Raw genomic sequence first — 17,278 nt, 5'->3', positions numbered from 1 at the left:
CTGGGAATACCCCTGCAAGCATTGTAACTAGCTCGGAACCCCATTATTATTATAAGTAAATAAAGGCCCATTCGGCCCTTCTGTTTCCTTCCACCATTCAAAATAAGCATGGATAATCTGACTGTGGACTCAGCACCATCGCCCTGCCTGCCCATCGTAACCTCCGGCCTATAAAAATAAATCTTCCAAATCTGCCTGGAGTGCATTGCGTAACAAATGCTACATTTAACAAATAAATTAAATAATGACTGAATTCTGATCTCCTGAAATCCCTTTGACATTCATAAGGGCTTCTAAACTCACTCCAGAAGTGCCTTCAAATTTTGTGAAATACGTGAACTAATTGTACATATCGACAAACAAACGAACAGCCCTCCACAAACCAAGAATAGACATATCAACATGTATATGCTGACAGTTACCAAGGGTATTGTAAAACAATTGCTGAACATTCTCTTTAATTGTTATTAGAACAGCGCCCCCAAGGAACCACACATCCACACGACATGTAACTCAGGGTGTTATGGCTTCATGGAAACGGATGGGGACGCTGCACTGTCAGATCGACGCTCAGTGTCTCATCACAGGGAAAATGGCAGTAACGAGGCGGTATTTCATTAAAAAGTTGACCTTAGAGTACACAATTGTATATCAAGCCTTACCAAGAACACAACCAGCAACCGTTAAGGAAGAAGTCAACTCCCAGACACCCAGATATCTCAATTCCTAAAAACGGTGCATGTAATTTGATTGTACGAGTTTATATTCTTCCATAATGATGTTCTGAAATGCTACTCAAACCTCCTCTACACTTCAGGGACCCTGTCAACTAACAGATATAGAGCTGATGTTCTCACGGACAGGGAGAAAGAGTTAAATTGTCACGAAGTTGTCAATAATAACAGATTTAAACAATCTAGAGACACAATCACGATTCAAGGGAACTACAGTAGTTACATCATTTATCAAACAAGTTCAGCAATCCATGGTTGTCCTGACACTTTGTGACCCGTAACTCCTAATATTGTTAACCAGATACATTGTGAACGGAAATTGTAAAAAAAATCAAGGTCCAGATTTAAAATTCGCTAACTATTCCAATGGCGAAAACTGCACAAACGAATGATGCAATTAGAGAAACGATGTGCATCATCGCCGAAGGGTGTTGTGGGGTTCAAAGGTATCATGTTGATTGGAATGCAATTTGCATTTGTGAAAACAGTAGTGCAGTGTTCACCTTCACAGAGCAATGATGAACATTGAATAATTTGCGTCATAATGAATACAATAATGGTTCCCTACTGTAGAACACTGCCCGTTGCGCTAGCGAATTTTATGGAGCAATTTCCTCCTTCTCTTTCGATCACTAGAATGTACATTGGTCACATTTATACCATAATGCCCACCTCCACCTTTAGAAAGCCTTCATAAGCTAAGCCAGCGGTTCCTAGTGGTGCAATATGTGCGTTTCTCTGCAAAGGTTCCTGCCAAATGCATTATTTTAGCTGTTTCAAGATCAAGAAGGACACTTAAGCAAAGCTCACATTGTGACTCAAACAATCAATTGGCAGAAAAACAGAAATTGAAAGAGTTTTCAATACTTGACCTTTTGCAAACAGGCTGAAGCCAAACATAAATCAGCACCATCAATAAAATTATGGGCCGGCCCTTGATTGAACAACATGTAAAGATTTATACGTTAAAGCGAGACTATACTATAACATGATAAAATTTCGTGCACTACCGTGCAACCTTGCAAACAGTTTCGGAATCCGTCGTCGATATGTATGCAGAATTGATTTGCCAGTGTCAATTTTACAGAGTGTTTGTTGCGAAACCAAGTTGAGCTCCTGACCCGAGTGGCCATGCCTTACATAGATGATATGTCAGTGCAGAGTTGAAATGAGTGTTAGCACTGACCAGAGTTGAAATACCTGACACCAGTGACCATTGGCTAATGGGAGGCTCTGTCGGTGTAGACTTGTGCCAATTGAGAGAATAAAGCAGGCTTTATTCTGAAATCGTTAATTTAGCTTAATGATCTCTCCACTCCATGGAAATGTTCTATATTTAAGACAATTTAAAATGTGTCAATTGGAGGAAGTTTCATGTTTGTTATAAATGTTTAGTGATAGGTGTATCAAGGTAAATGTATCGTTGACATTGTCCCTTACTGAACTCCTGCAGAGGATGATGCTGCTTATTTAATTACAAGTTTCTGGAACTATCCTGGTATTCCCTTTTTATGATAATTAACATGCGGACATAGTGACGAACAATAACAAAAAGAATGCGAAATTGAGCAGGAGTAGACCACTCTGCCCCTCGTTCTTGCACCATCATTCTTTAAGAACATGGCTGATCTGAAATAACATCTGGCTTCCTATCGTACCTTTCACCCACTTGTTTTAAAACTATTTAACATCCTATGCCTCTGCCTTAAATACATACTCATATGTCACTGATTCCAATGCCTTTTGAGGAAGACGAATTCAATTCTCACTACTCTCTGTGGAAAAAAAAAACATGTTCTCACATCTCGATCTATAAGAGGTGGATCCCTAAATTTTAAACAGTGACTCTTAGTTCCAGATGCTTTCTCAAGAGGAAACATACTCTGCAAATCCACCCTGTGGTGACCGCTCAGGATCTTAAGCGTCGCAATCAAGTCATCTCTTGCTCTTCTAAATTCCAATGGATACAAGGAAACACTGTCGAATCGCTCCCCAGAAGACAGCCAGCCCATTTCTGTCATTAGTCTATTAAACCTTCTCTTAACTGTTTCTAAGGCATTTCCATCTTTCTTTAAATAAGGAGGCCGATACTGTACATAATTCCCCAGTTTTGTCTCACTAGTGTCCTGAGGAGGTGAAGCATAAGCTCCCATCATTAGTATCCAGTTCTTCTAACAATAACCGATAACGTTCTGTTCGTTTTCATAATTACTTCCTCTACCATAACGCAGTACATTCGCCTTTTCCACTTTTCCACACCACATGTTACTTCTACAAAATAGTCCAATAATTTGGTTAAACAAGTTTTCCCATGCACAAAAGCATGCTGACTCTGCCTGATTTTCTTGATTTTTCCCAAGTGCCCTGCCATAAAATCTTCAGTAATAGTTTCTAACGGTTTGCCTCTGTTAACTTAACTGCCCAATAGTACTCTGCTTCCTGTACCTTCTGCGACATGACTCTCATTGGTATAAGTAACTTAAATTCGCTGTTTATATATCTACTGGAACCTTCCCGTATGACGGACATGTTGAGCAAAATAAAATCAATACACCCATGATCTCACTAGCCACTTATTTAACTGCACTCATGTGAATTACATCAAGACCCGGGCGCTGTCAGACTGCAGCTCTAAAGATTTCTTCAGAACAACAACCCTGTTCATTGCAATTTTCATGAGTTGCTCCATCCGTCCTATTCTCTGATTTACAGAAACTTCTGGGATGTTACTTGCATCCTCCATAATGAAGGCACATGCCAAATACTTGTGTAGGTCTGCATGGTTTTTGATTATTAGTTTCGGAGACCCACGTTCTATATGAACAAGGCTAACTTAGTTATCTTATTTGAGTATCTACCTAAATTCTTACTACCCACTTCATATTTCGATATTGGTTTCTCTCATACGTTATCGTTTTTCTCCTTGTTCATCTATTTTGTTATTCATTCATGTTCTTTACATCCTTTCTAATATTTTGACATGTCACCTGCCTTTGCACATTATGTTTGTTTTCCTTAAGTTTGACATTATCTTTAAATGTTTTTTTTTAAATTTATTATTGGTCCACAGATTGAATTTGTTCTTTATTTTTCTTTCTCGTTGGAATGTTTCAATTTTGTGTATTGTGATATATTCCTTTAAATATCTGCTGCTGCATTTCTATTGCATATTCATGAACCTCCTTTCCCTGTTCCCATTAGCTATTTCTACGTTCGTTCCCTTGTAATTGCACTTATTTATGTTTAAAATGTTCGCCTTAGACAGCCCTTCTTTCCCCCAATCGGAGTGTATAATTCAATCAAATTATTATCGTAGCTACTTAGAGCGTCTTCACTAAAATATATTTATTTAATCCTCTCTCATTTCACAGACCCAGTTTGAGCACAGGCTGCAGTATAGATGACCTCGGAACGTGCTCTTCTAAGAAACTATACCGAAAGCATTGTAGAAATTCACTACCTAGGCTCCAATTGCCCATCAGATGCGTCCAGCTTATTTGAATTAAAATCGTCCAAAAATTTCGCTGGGCCTTTCTGATAAGCTGTCATTGTATATTATTTAGCACTTTGCCCTCCCGTGTGACATTATCTCTCGGCGCATCCTTCATTTACTGACATCTTCTTAGACTGCTTTCTAATTTTGTATCAGTTTTCTGCCTAGAATGTCTTTCAGATTCTGTATTAGTTTAAGTTTTCAATGCATATTCATAAGTTAGTCGCTTTAGTTAGTTCCTGCCATTTCATTCAATGTCCACAGATACAGAGGTCAGTCACAGCCAAGGTGCAGGAGAACATGCATGGAAGGGATGCCGGGCGATTTTGAATTAGATCACTGAATGCCCAAAGTCGAGCTAGGGGCATTAATGAAAGAGTATGAGATGCAGCAAATGAAGTGATGATTCATTTTCTCCCTTTCCTATCAGAATTCAGCTTCCATTCTTAAGTTATTAAAATATTGCGCTTTGAAATGTACAATTTGCTTTCAGTGCAAAGTTTAATTAAGAAAGGGGGTTTTGGGTAGTTGTTGTAATGCATTTGTACATTTTAATAAAAAGTGAAAATATGTTACATCCCCAAATCCTATGGAGATTCCACATGATATATGTTAATGGCTCTGAGAATGATTCACCTCAGAGATTAATGCAGAGGAATTGTCTGCAGCAGAAAGGGGAAGGAAGATTCAAGTTAGAAAAGGCATCTTCCAATTGAACATGTGCAGAAAATATGTTCGATGATACATGCAATTATTGAGCACCAGGGAAGTCACTATCCCCATTGAGTATGTAACTTTTTGTGCAAACTGGGCTCTTCTTTCTTCTCAGCGATTGAAAATGTCACAGGATCATCCAATGATCACTATTTCAAAGCCAAAATCATTAAAATTACATTGCTGGTTAAGGGGAATATCACAGCTGTACAAGAGGAGGAGACATCGGTGGGCTCATGCAGCGAGGCAATATAGGCAGAGCTCCGGGATAGGTGCAGTCACAATGTTGGGTTTAACTATAGGTCACCCAACTTCCGCCTGGAGATTGAGGAACAGTTTTGCAGACAGATTTGGAAAGATGTAAAAGCAATAGGGTTGTTATGGTGAGTGATTTTAAGTTTCCTTATATTGACTGGCAATCAATTAGTGCTAGAGGTTTGGATGGTGCAGAATTTGTATGGTGCATCCAGGAGGGCTTCCTGAGACAATGTGTAGATTTTCCAACTAGGGAAGGGGCAATACTGGTCCTGGTATTAGGGAATGAACCAGGCCAGGTGGTCGAAGTTACAGTAGGGGAGCATTTCGGGAAAAGTGACCATAATTCAGTAAGTTTAAAGGTGCTGGTGGATGAGGATAATAGGAGTCCTCGGTTTAAGGTGCTTAATTGAGGGAAGGCTAATTGTAATAATATTAGATGGGAACTGAGGAATCGAGACTGGAGGCGGATGTTTGAGGGCAAATCAACAATGGCCATGTGGGGGGCTTTCAAACGTCAGTTGATTAGAATTCGGGATCGGCATGTTCCTGCAAGGATGAAGGATACGTATGGCAAGTTTCAGGAACCTTCGATAACGAAGGATATTGTGATATTAGTCAAAACGAAAAGGGAAGCATTCGTAAGGTCAAGAAGGCTAGGAACAGATGAAGCCCGTGGAGAATATAAAGAAAGTAGGAAGGAATTTATGTAATTGTCTGGAGGGCTAAAAGGGGTCATGAAAAGTCACGGGCAACCAGGATTAAGGAAATCTCAAGTCCCTTTATACATATTTAAAAAGCAGGAGCCTGGGAAAGGGTAGGCGCAGTCAGGGACAGAGGTGGGAATTTATGCGTGGAGCCAGAAGAAATGGGAGAGATGCTAAATGAGTACTTCTCATCTGTATTTAACAAAGAGTAGGACTTAGCCGTCGATTTGCCTAGGGAAGAGTGTGTACATAGCCTGGATCATGTTGAGATCAAAAAAGAGTAGCTTTTAGGCGTCTTGAAGAATATTACGGTCGATAATTCCCTTGGATTGAATGGGATCTACCTCAGAGTACTGAGGGAGGCAAGGGAGACGATTTCTGGGGCCTTGACATAAACCTATGTATCCTCACTGGCTACTTTTGAGATCCCAGAGGACTGGAGAAATGCAAATGTTGTTCCATTGTTTAAGAAGTGTAGCAGGGATAACTGAGCAAATTACAGGCCGGTGAGCCTTACGTCAGTGGCAGGGGAATTATTGGAGAAGATTCTTCGTGAGAGGATTTACTAACATTTAGAAGCAAATGGGCGTATTAGTGAGAGGCAGCATGGGTTTGTGAAAGGGAGTTTATGTCTCTCCAAATTGACCTAATTTTTTAAGGAAGAGACAAAGATGATCGAGGATGGAAGGGCAGTGGATGTTATCCACATGGATTTCAGTAAGGCCATTGACAAGGTCCATCAAGGCAGACTGCCACAGAAGGCAATGTCGTACAGGATCAGAGGTGATCTGGCAAGATAGATGCAGGATTGGCTTGGTCATAGAAGACAGAGGGTAGCAGTGGAAGTGTGCTTTTCTGAATGGAGAGCTGTGACTAGTGGAGTTCCACAGGGATCAGTGCTGGGACCTTTGCTGTTTGTAGTATATGTAAATGATTTGGAGGAAAATGTAACTGGGTTAATATGTAAGTTTGCAGGCGACACAATGATTGGAGGAGCTGCAGATTGTGAAGAGGATTGTTAAAGGATACAACGGGATATAGATCGGTTGGAGACTTGGGCGGAGAAATCGCAGGTGGGGTTTTATCGGACAAATGCGAGGTAATAATTTTTGGAAGATCTAATACAGCCAGGAATTATACAGTAAATGGCAGAACCCTTAAGTGCATCGATGGGCAGAGGGACCTTGGTCTACAGGTCCACAGGTCACTGAAAGTGGCAACCCGGTCGGAAAAGCTAGTCAGGAAGGCATACGGCATTCGTGCCTTCATCGGCAGTGGTATTGAGTATAAAAGCGGGGAAGTCATGCTGCAGCTGTGTAGAACCTTGTTTAGGCCACACTTGGAATATTGCGTGCAATTCTGGTCGCCACATTACCAGAAGGATATGGAGGCGTTGGAGAGGGTGCAGAGGAGGTTTACCAGGATGCTACCTGATCTGGAAGTTATTAGGTATGAGGAGAGGTTGGAGAAACTCGGATTGTTCTCACTGGAGCGACGGAGATTGAGGGTCGACTTGATAGAAGTTTACAAAATTATGAGTGGCATGGACAGATTAGATAGTCAGAAGCTTTTTCCCTGAGTGGAAGAGTCAATTACTAGGGGACATCGACTTAAGGTGAGAGGAGAAAACTTTAGAGGAGATGTGCGGAGCAAATTTTTGCGCAGAGGATAGTGAATGTCTGGAATTCGGTGCCAGAGGAGTTGGGGAAGCACGTACGATAGTGGTGTTTAAGAGGGAACTTTACAAATACATGAATAGGATGGGAATAGAGGGATACGGACCCCGGAAGTGCAAAGTTTTTATTTGACGGGCAATATGATCGGCGCAGACTTGGGGGGCCGAAGGGCCTGTTCCTGTGCTGTATTTTTCTTTGTTCTTTGTTGTTCTTTGTATATATTTTTTAATTCCACCGAATGTTTTCGTCTGAAACACGAAACATTTGTGCGACTTCATTACGTAGAACTGCATCGAACATTTGATCATTCCTCAAGCTGCTTCTAACTTATTGATTAAGCAGCTTATATTCAAGAGAATTTAGGAATCCTTCACCCTCCTTTCCTTTGGTTGTGACGTTCCCCACTCTGTACTTGTTAAATTAAAGCGCCCGGTATTGTTTCCGGTTAATGATTCATGTCACTGAAGTTTGATGATAAATTAACTCCATAATATGCTGCGTGTTATCCTGGAATCTATAAAACCGGCCGAACTACTTTATATTGCTATTTCTGCTTATATGACTATATTGACTTAGCCGATCATTGCTCTGCGAAATTGCTCTCCTGTAGAATTGTCATCATACCCCGAACAACATCGCCTCCAACTTTATATTTCTTTTCCCTATCCTTCCAGAGTTCACTGCAGACAGAGACGTCCTTTTCCCTTCACTGCGCACGTATTCTGTTAGATTCAATATATCAAGTCATGTGGCACCCTCTGCAGAAAACTCATCAATCGTTTACGGATGATTCTTTGAATTGACTTGCGTATTCCATTACAGCCTTGAAGCCGTTTTTATTTCATTCACTTGCTGCTCTTACGCAATCATTCCATGTAGTGTTACTGTTCCAGAAACTTCCAGAAACCAAGACCTGCCACAGATATCTCAATTCCTAAAACATTGCATGCAATTTCAATGTTCATATTTATATTATTTCATAATGTTGTTCTGAAATGCTTCTGAAATCTCCTGTTCTCTGTAGGGAACCTGTCATCTATCAGGTACAGAGCTGATATTCTCAGGGACATTATAGGAGAGTTAAATTTCCACGAAGTTCTTATTAATAACAGAGATAATCCATCGGGAGACGTAATCACGAATCATGGCGAACAGCAATTGTTACATTATTAATCAAACATGTTCAGCCATGCAGGTTTGCCCGAACACTTTATAATTCTATCACTTAATTTTATTAACTGGACACATTGTCGAGAGAAATTGAAACATTTCAAGGCCCAGATTTTAAGTTCATTAACTATTCCACTGGCGATAAACGGCACAACTGATGGAGGCAGTAATAGAAAATATGTCCATCATTGACTATGGATATTGTGCGGTTCAAGTCTAACATGAAGATGCTACTGTCTGCATGCTTTTGTGAATACAATAGTGATATGTTCACCTTTATACAACAATGATGAACATTGAATAATTCGACTCGCAGTTGATACAGGAGAGTATTGTAGAATGCTAGCCCCGTGTACTGTAAACTTTAAATTCCTCCTTCTCATTTGCTCACTGGGATTTACATTGGCCATGTTTATTTGATAGCGCCGACCTGCATACGTAGAATTCACTCCATAAACTAAGTCTACGGCAGCACCTGGTACAATGTTTATATTTCTCTACATGGTCCCTGATAGACCCAAAATTTCCAGCTGTTTCAAGATCAAGCCAAAAATTCCACATGGCCCATCGCATGACTCATCAAGTGGCCGAAAACTACAAAGTGAAATAGTTTTCAACAGTTGACGTCTTGCAAAGAGACTGAGAACAGACAGAAATCGGCAGCAGCAATAAAATGATGGGCCACTCCTTGACTGATCAACACACGGAAGCTTTATAACTTCAAGCAAGACTATATTATAATATAATCAAATTTCGTGCACTACCCTGGAATCTTACAATCAGTGATAGAATCCGTTGTGCATATGTATGTAGTAATTATTTGCCACTGTCAAATTTACTGAGTGTTTGTCACGAAACAGACGTGTGCACCTGTCCCCAGTTGCCATGCCTTACTGGGAGTGTATATCAGTGCAGAGTGGCAATGAGGGTTAGCACTAATCAGATTTTAATACCTTACACCAGCGATCATGAATCAATGGGAGTTTCTGTCCGTTTAGATTTGTGCAAGCTGAAAGAAAGAAGGAGGTTTTTTTCCTGAAATCGTTATTTTAGTATACTGATATTACTAGTCCGTAGAAATTTTCTTTGCTTAAGACATTTTAACATGCAACAACCTGAGGAAGTTTTACGTTTGTTAAAAATGTTTGGTGATAATTATATAAAGGTAAGTGGATCGATCGACATTGTTCCTTGTGGTAGCCCTCAAGCGGAAGTTGATTCTGACTATTTACTTACTGGATCTGAAACTGTACCGTTATTCCATTCCTTCGTTAATTAACAATAACAAACGAGCATGCGTACGAACAATTAGAATAAAAATAAACTGAAATGTAGCAGGGGTTGGCCACTCTGCCCCTCGATCCTTCTCCGACATTCAGAAAGGTCATTGCTGATCTGAATTAACCTCCGGCTTACTGCCGTTAACAGTTCACCCCCAACTTCAGCAAGCATTTATCTAACTCAGCATTAACAACTGTCGAAAATACACTGCTTCCACTCTCTTTTGAGGAAGGGGAGTAAAGGTCTCACTTGCCCTGAGAGAAGATAAAACGTTTTCTTCATCTCTATCTTTACCGAGTGTTCCCTTTAATTTAAACTGTGGCCCTGAGTTCTAGATACTCCAACAAGAGGAATGATCACCTCCACATCCATCCTGCCAACACTGTTCTGGATCTTAAATATTTCAATCAAACCACCTAATACGCATTAAGCTCCAGTGGATGCAGCCAAGTCTGACAAATGTTGCCTCAGAAGGCAACCTGCCCATTCCTGGCATTAACCTATTTAACCGTCTCTTAACTGCTTCCAGCACATGTACATCCTTCCAAAAATAAGAAGGCCAATAGTGTACAGAATACTGTAGTTGTGGCCTCACCAGCTCCCTGTACAAATGGAGCATACTTACATTAGTATTAAATTCTCACAGTATTAACCGATAACATTCTGTTAGCTTTCATAACTAATTGTTGCACTAAAGTACGGTGCATCCACCGTGCACCTTTATACGCAGCACATGTCTTGAAAATAATACACTGATTTTTGATTAAGAGGATTTCCGATCTACTTAACTATGATGAATCCGCCTGTTTGCATTGTTTATTTGTTCAGTGCGCTGTCATAACATATTTCCTCTTGTTAATCTAACTGGCCTATATTTCCCTGCTTCCTGCACTGCCTTCCCCCCTCCATAAATCACGCTCCCCGCACCCTATGTAATTAACGAGTTCCAATCCCTATTTTCAAATCGAATGGAAAGTTACATTATCATCGGCATTTTTAACTAAATAAAACCAACGCCTAAATTATCTCCCTCGCCACTTATTGTAGCGCCGCAGGAGATTAAGTTCATCTGGACCTGGCGCTTGTCAGGACGCAGCCCCCAACATTTGATCAGAGCCACAACTCTGCCATTCTGCTCCCTGATTTACAGGTATTTCTGGAATGTTGCGTGCATCATCTGTAGTGATGAGCAATACAAATCACTTGTTCAGTTACTTTGCCGGCTCCGTTATTTTCAATTCATAATTTCCCAGGCTTCCTTTACCAACGCTTACTTAGTTAATTATTTTCTTATTGGAAATCTATAGAATTTCTTACCATGCTCTGTCTGTCTCCAACTTGGTTTCCCCCATATTTTAATGTGTCCACTCTTATTCATCTGTTTTGCCATTCCTTCATGCTCTGTACAATCTCTCCAATCTCCGGACATCCCACCAGCATTTGCACCGTTAAGTGCTTTAGTTTTTCATCCCGTTAAGGTTGATATTGTCTTTATTTTTTTTTATGAGTTAGCCACGTTTGGTGGGACCACGTCTTGATTTTTTTCTTTTTTCCTTTCTTGTCGGAAAGTAGGTATTCTGTGTATTCTGAAATATCCCTTTAACTGTATGTTGCTGCATTTCTATTGACCTATTCATTAACCTCATTTAACAGTTCGCTTTAGCTGCATCTGCACTCATGCCCTCATCAGTGTGCTTACCTACGTTTAAAATGCTAGTTTGGTACACCATTTATTCCATCAAACTGAGTGTTAAATTCAGTAATGTTTTGATCAAGTCTACCTAGGGCGCCTTCATAATGAACTATTTAATTAATACTGTCTTATTACAAAGTACCAGGTTGAGCGCTGCACTATAGTTGGATCCCTAACGTCCAATGCTGCTATCCGGAAACCATTCTATGAATCCTTCAGCTGCGCCCCATTTGTTGATCAGATCGTTACAGTTTATGTAGATGAGTATCCTCCATGAATTAAGCTCGGCCTTTCAGATATGAACTCATTATTTGACGTTTAGTACTTTGCCCTACCCATTACTGCCCAGATTCTGAACACCACTTCCAAAAGTGATTTCTTCACCTTATCATTTTCACTTCTTCCCAAACGCGTTCTAAATACTGATCTCCCTCTGTGTTTTGTTATCATCGTCGGCAATCAACAGAGACACTCCTCCATCATATGTCTGTCAAACTCGGTACGTATGGCAGATTTTCTTACCTGAAGGACATTAATGAACCAAATGTGATTTTGCAACATTGGATTACATTTTAATCATCATCATTTCTGAGACTAGTTTTCAATTCCACATTTTATGAACTGAATTTTCCACCACACCATGCCCCATTCGAACTCGAATCCCCAAATCATTAACATGGGATTCTGGATAACTAGTCCACTAATATTATCACTTGGCCACGGCCTTATTTTAATTCTGTCTTCTGAGATTGTTTTGAGATTTTGTATCAGCTTTTTGCCTATATTATCATTCGGATTCTGCATTAGTTTAAGTTTGGAATGCATAGTCACAAGTAACGCACTTTAGTTTTTGCCATTTCACTGAAAGTCCCATTTTTAAAAATGATAGCCACAGCACAAGGTGCTGGAAACCATGAATGGGGGAGATGACGGACAATTTCGAATACAATTTTTTGAGTGTGTCGCTATTTTATTCCCCTTGTCAAGTTGTGTCACTCCATTTCTCTAACTCCCTCTCCGATTCTGATTTTGGAGGCGTCGACTGGCTGGTGGGATCAAGTCCCTTCCTTCTCTTCGTCTTGGCTGACATCTTTACATTTTCTCCCTTCTGCTATTGTTCTCCACTTTGTTTAAACTGACGTAAGTGTGGTTAAAAAATGAACACTGGAGCCCTTCCGTTCTTGCAAGCTATCATATAACCAATATTTACCACACCTCACTTGATAAGCCTTCTGAAATACTCACATCTCCCAAACCCGGTACTTCCCCGAGCACGACGTTTTATGCCTCAAATGACAAGTCCATACCAGTCAGATTGCAGAAACAGACCGTGACCTTATTCTTTTTGGGGAAATTATCACATCTTTCTCCATTTTAGAGGATGGTATTGAGGTTGGAATAAGATTTACGTTGAACAACATTTTCAAGGCCATTACAGCCTGGGGTTGGAATTGAACCTGGGACTCACCTGTTCAATGAAAGGGGTTTTACCAACTGAGCCACAAGATCGCAAACAAATGCATGAACAATTTGTTATAACTGCCCATCCGTAAGTTGATGTGGTAACATTCAGCCTCACTATGCGATGAGTAAATAGAAGCGAAAGTTTATCAACAAGCGGAAATCTCACAGGTGAGATCGGTATGAATTACACACTTGTGTTTCAAGTTAATGGGTGCCTATACTTTCATAATTTTCAACAGGCTAAAAAACCAAATCATAGAATTGAAGTGTATTAAGAGCACGGAGGCAGGTGGCTGTTCTCATCACGCCGTTTCCGGATGCCCATATCGAGAAATTCCAAGGAAGATGGAAGAAGACCATTGGAAGGGTTTCCGAACACTTCGACTACAGTCGAAAATTTGTTCGTCACAAGCTCCAGATGTCAGCATCCATTGGGTCATTTGTTTACTGGATCGTTGAACAGCTCTCAAATCTCATGTGCTGTTTGCTTGTCAGGTCTATTTTCCCCAGGTATCACGTAAAATCTGTTGCTCCTTAATAGGCTACCTTAAAATCAATCCTGATTGTTTCGAATGCCGTTGAAGGAAAGCAATGATTTCTGATCCTTAAAGCTTGCAAACTGCAGTCAGGAGTATGAGCACAGATGTCGAGATGTCAACGGTTATAGAATTAAGAAACAAGAGAAATAAGACCTAATTGAGCAGTTGAAGATTAGATCCCATGAGCAAACAAGAGTTCAATGGTAAAGTAAAATTGGAAAGTCAGTGATTGAGTAATGCCCCAAAAGAGGAGCCTTCAAAATGCCTGTCCGAAATCAAAAATTGAATTTTCAAAGAAATATTTAGTGCTCGATAAAAACAATTTCCAGCCAGCATAATATTCAAATTAAAGATTCCTGTCCTTAGTGGCAGAGTTTTCTTCCAAGTGATTTTATCTGGGAAGGATCAAAAAATCATATCGATTGGAGGGGAAAGAAAAAACACAGACAATGATAATTATGGATTGATGCCGGCCTAGGGAGCTACTTAGCATTATTTTAGCATCATGGGAAATAGTTTGATTTAATTTACTGTTGTTATATTTTAATCTCAAAGAAAGTAAAATCATGTAAAATTATAAGGTGGATCATTGATAGGTGTGGTCTCAAAGTGTTTATTACTAAGTCTGCTTGACAGAGGCCAAGGTTCACGTTGCAACGTGAACGAATTTCGGATTTTCTGCAGCTTATTCGAACGTAGGCCGCATGCGCTGCATCATCCGCAGTCATGGGCGTGATGAAATGCCTAACGAAGCCCACACAGTATTTTAGAAAATTTCTTTGTTTTTGAAAAACAATGAAATTGAATGGGGTCGACCCAATTGTTGGTAGGATATTAGACGTTCAGAAATATAAACAGGAGTAGACCAATCGGGCTCGCCAGACTGTCCCACCATTCAATCCTATCATGGCTGAGGCAATGCGTTCTTAAATCCACATCTGTGACAAGTAACCAGAATGCTTAAAATTATTCTCCTTCGAAATCGTGTCTACATCTACATTGAATATACTTAGTGATCCAGCCTCCACTGCCCGTTGCGGGAGAAAATTTCAAACACCAGCAACGCTGCGATTAAACGGAACACATACCTCCTCTTCTCCCACTTAATTGGAAAACTCGCTAATTTTTAAACAGCGCAACTTGAGCAACGGCCAAATAAATCCCATTCAGAATCTTATATTTAACAGAAACCTTACATTTCGGTCCTCTAAACTTCAATGCTTTCCACATCGCATGCTCAGCCTTCTCTCAAAAGATACCCCCTTATCACAGGAATCGGTCCCCTGATTCATCCCTGAGCTGCCTCTAATGCAATTAAATGGTTCTTTAAATAAGTTAATCAAAACTGCGCGATGTATTCTAGCTGTGGTCTCAGCGGTATTTTGTTCTGTTGCCTTGCAATGGAGAGCATTATTGCCTTTCCCTTCTGAGTTTGCTCCAGACGCACGCTGAAATTTTGACGTTCATGTACTTGGATACCGGTGTCCCTTTTATCAAATCATCTTACTGTTTATCTTCATTTTGACATCATTCTGATTTTATATTCTTCCAGTCCCTGGAAAACCTCATGTTTTCGCACATTATACTTCAATTCTCAAATTTTGGCCACTCACTTAACCAGACTATATTCATTTTCATATGTTTTGCATCCTCCTCAGAACTTGCTTCGCTCCATATCTTGGCACCGTTCACAGAATGGGTTATAATGCGGGCTGCCCGTTCATACAAAACACTAATGTTGAGCATAAATACCTAAGGCCATATCAACGATTCTTTCCACTTTAGCGAGTTTGATTGAGGAGTAGTTATTAAAGTTGGAAAGGCTTTGTGAAGTGAATTCCTGCCAGGGCCGATGAGATCAGTTGTTAGATAATGGAGCTATCTGAGACCGGTGTTTGCTTCTTTATCTGTCTAACACATGTTACTTATTGCATTATTTCTGTAAATGTTGAACAGTTTGCAGGGGGAAACATACTCACCTGCCACTCGCAAACCTCTAGCATTCAGTGCTGGAATAAACTATTTCAAAACAAATATTGTTTGACTGAATGATTCTCAGTCTTAAAAACCTAAATTCTAAAAACAAAATGTTCCACTTTAAGTACAACTCTAAAAAAAACACCAACTTATTTGTAAATTGAGAAAGTTATAAGATGCCAACTGGCATAAGATGCGTCATTCAAAGGCAGAAAGCAGAGCTGCACTTAAAATCATCTCTCACTTTATACAGTCATAGGCTGGCACTGACACAGCACATGCACATGTACTGAAACTGTCCCGGATGTATTTTGAGATGCAAGGAAACACGTAATTAATGTTTACACGCGTCTGAAAAGGAGGGAAAACTTCCACTTTCCACCTTTCATCCAATAGATGCTGTGATTGGCGACAGTGATTCATTGTTCGTTTGTACCAACCAATTTATAATGAGATTGAAAATATTCCACCTGGCGAGGAGCCGACTCAGGCAAATAGATCATGTATAAATTTTCCTTTCGCACCGAATGTTGACTGGGTAAATGTCGCTTTACTTTCCTTTGTTTTCTTTTTAAGTGACCATGAACTGAATGAACTCGATCAGCATTCCCCTCTTTGTACTCATTTACAGGAATCAGATTCCAGTGGTTGTGCCTTTGTCCTTCTGTGTAGTGAAATGAGACATGAGTTTGGAATGATTCTCATTACTATTTATCATTCAAATAATGTTTCTTTTTGCCCTGTTTTGGAGTAAAGTGCCAGCAGATATCAAGGTTTCTGTTTCCCGCTCGGCTGCAGACTACGAACTTCAGGTATCCGGATGCGCGTAGAGGACCTCATCCGTTGATTGTCTAAAAACAATCAAATCATGCTAACGGTGGCAAGTTGCAGCTGAACTAAAAATTGGAGGGAGGTTGAATGATAATAATACAATAATTTCGAGCAATTAGTTAAGTAAACCATAGATGAATAATCATGGGTAAATGTCAACTACCACGAAATTAAAAGGCTGATGAGTTTGACAACGATGTTGAGGGCACGGATACCAACAAGGCTAACAGTAAAACTTCCAACACATTATGCAAGAAACGCAATCTATCTGGACTTGATAGAGAGCATAAGTTTGGAAATAAGAGGATTATAATGATCATAGTATATTGGACTTTAAGTTAATAGCAAGAAATGACAAAGATCTTTGCAATAGATTGGGGAGCACAACCAAATTTGAATGAGTGGAATAAAAATTGTTTAAAAATTGCAATATTGGCAAATACTTATGTATGCCAACAATGAGAAAGGTTTATATAATTCTTAAAGAGTCCAGGAAATATATTGATTGACAAAATATATGATCCATTGAAACACAAGTGAGACACTGTGGCTGAAGAAAGGCATAAGGAGCAAATGGAACAATGTTTAAATTGAACAGGCACTCCGTCATTTCGCGCTGAAACACCCGTCATAAATTGGCACTGAAGTGGCCGCCTTACTTCTCATTCGCAATTTAGCTCCATTTCCAATCTTCAATTGTCACTGTCACTGTCAGCGATATATGGCCAGAATTTTAAAGCAAAG

At 39.9% G+C, this 17,278-nt stretch overlaps 1 protein-coding gene across 1 annotated transcript in view; it reads right to left on the bottom strand.

The window, feature by feature from the left end:
- Positions 1-2,887, bottom strand: part of LOC144673030 (scavenger receptor cysteine-rich type 1 protein M130-like) — a 41,617-nt gene extending 38,730 nt beyond the window's left edge. The window contains exon 1 of the mRNA XM_078535026.1: positions 2,617-2,887. Within this exon, the coding sequence (XP_078391152.1) occupies positions 2,617-2,887 (271 nt within the window). The remainder of the gene's footprint in view (positions 1-2,616) is intronic.
- Positions 2,888-17,278: the final 14,391 nt, after the last annotated feature.

The sequence above is a fragment of the Cetorhinus maximus genome, unplaced genomic scaffold, assembly GCF_964194155.1.
Source record: "Cetorhinus maximus unplaced genomic scaffold, sCetMax3.hap1.1 HAP1_SCAFFOLD_204, whole genome shotgun sequence".
NCBI lineage: Eukaryota > Metazoa > Chordata > Chondrichthyes > Lamniformes > Cetorhinidae > Cetorhinus > Cetorhinus maximus.
The sequence above is the reverse complement of the archived record's forward strand: the minus strand, read 5'-3'. Positions and strand labels throughout refer to the sequence as shown.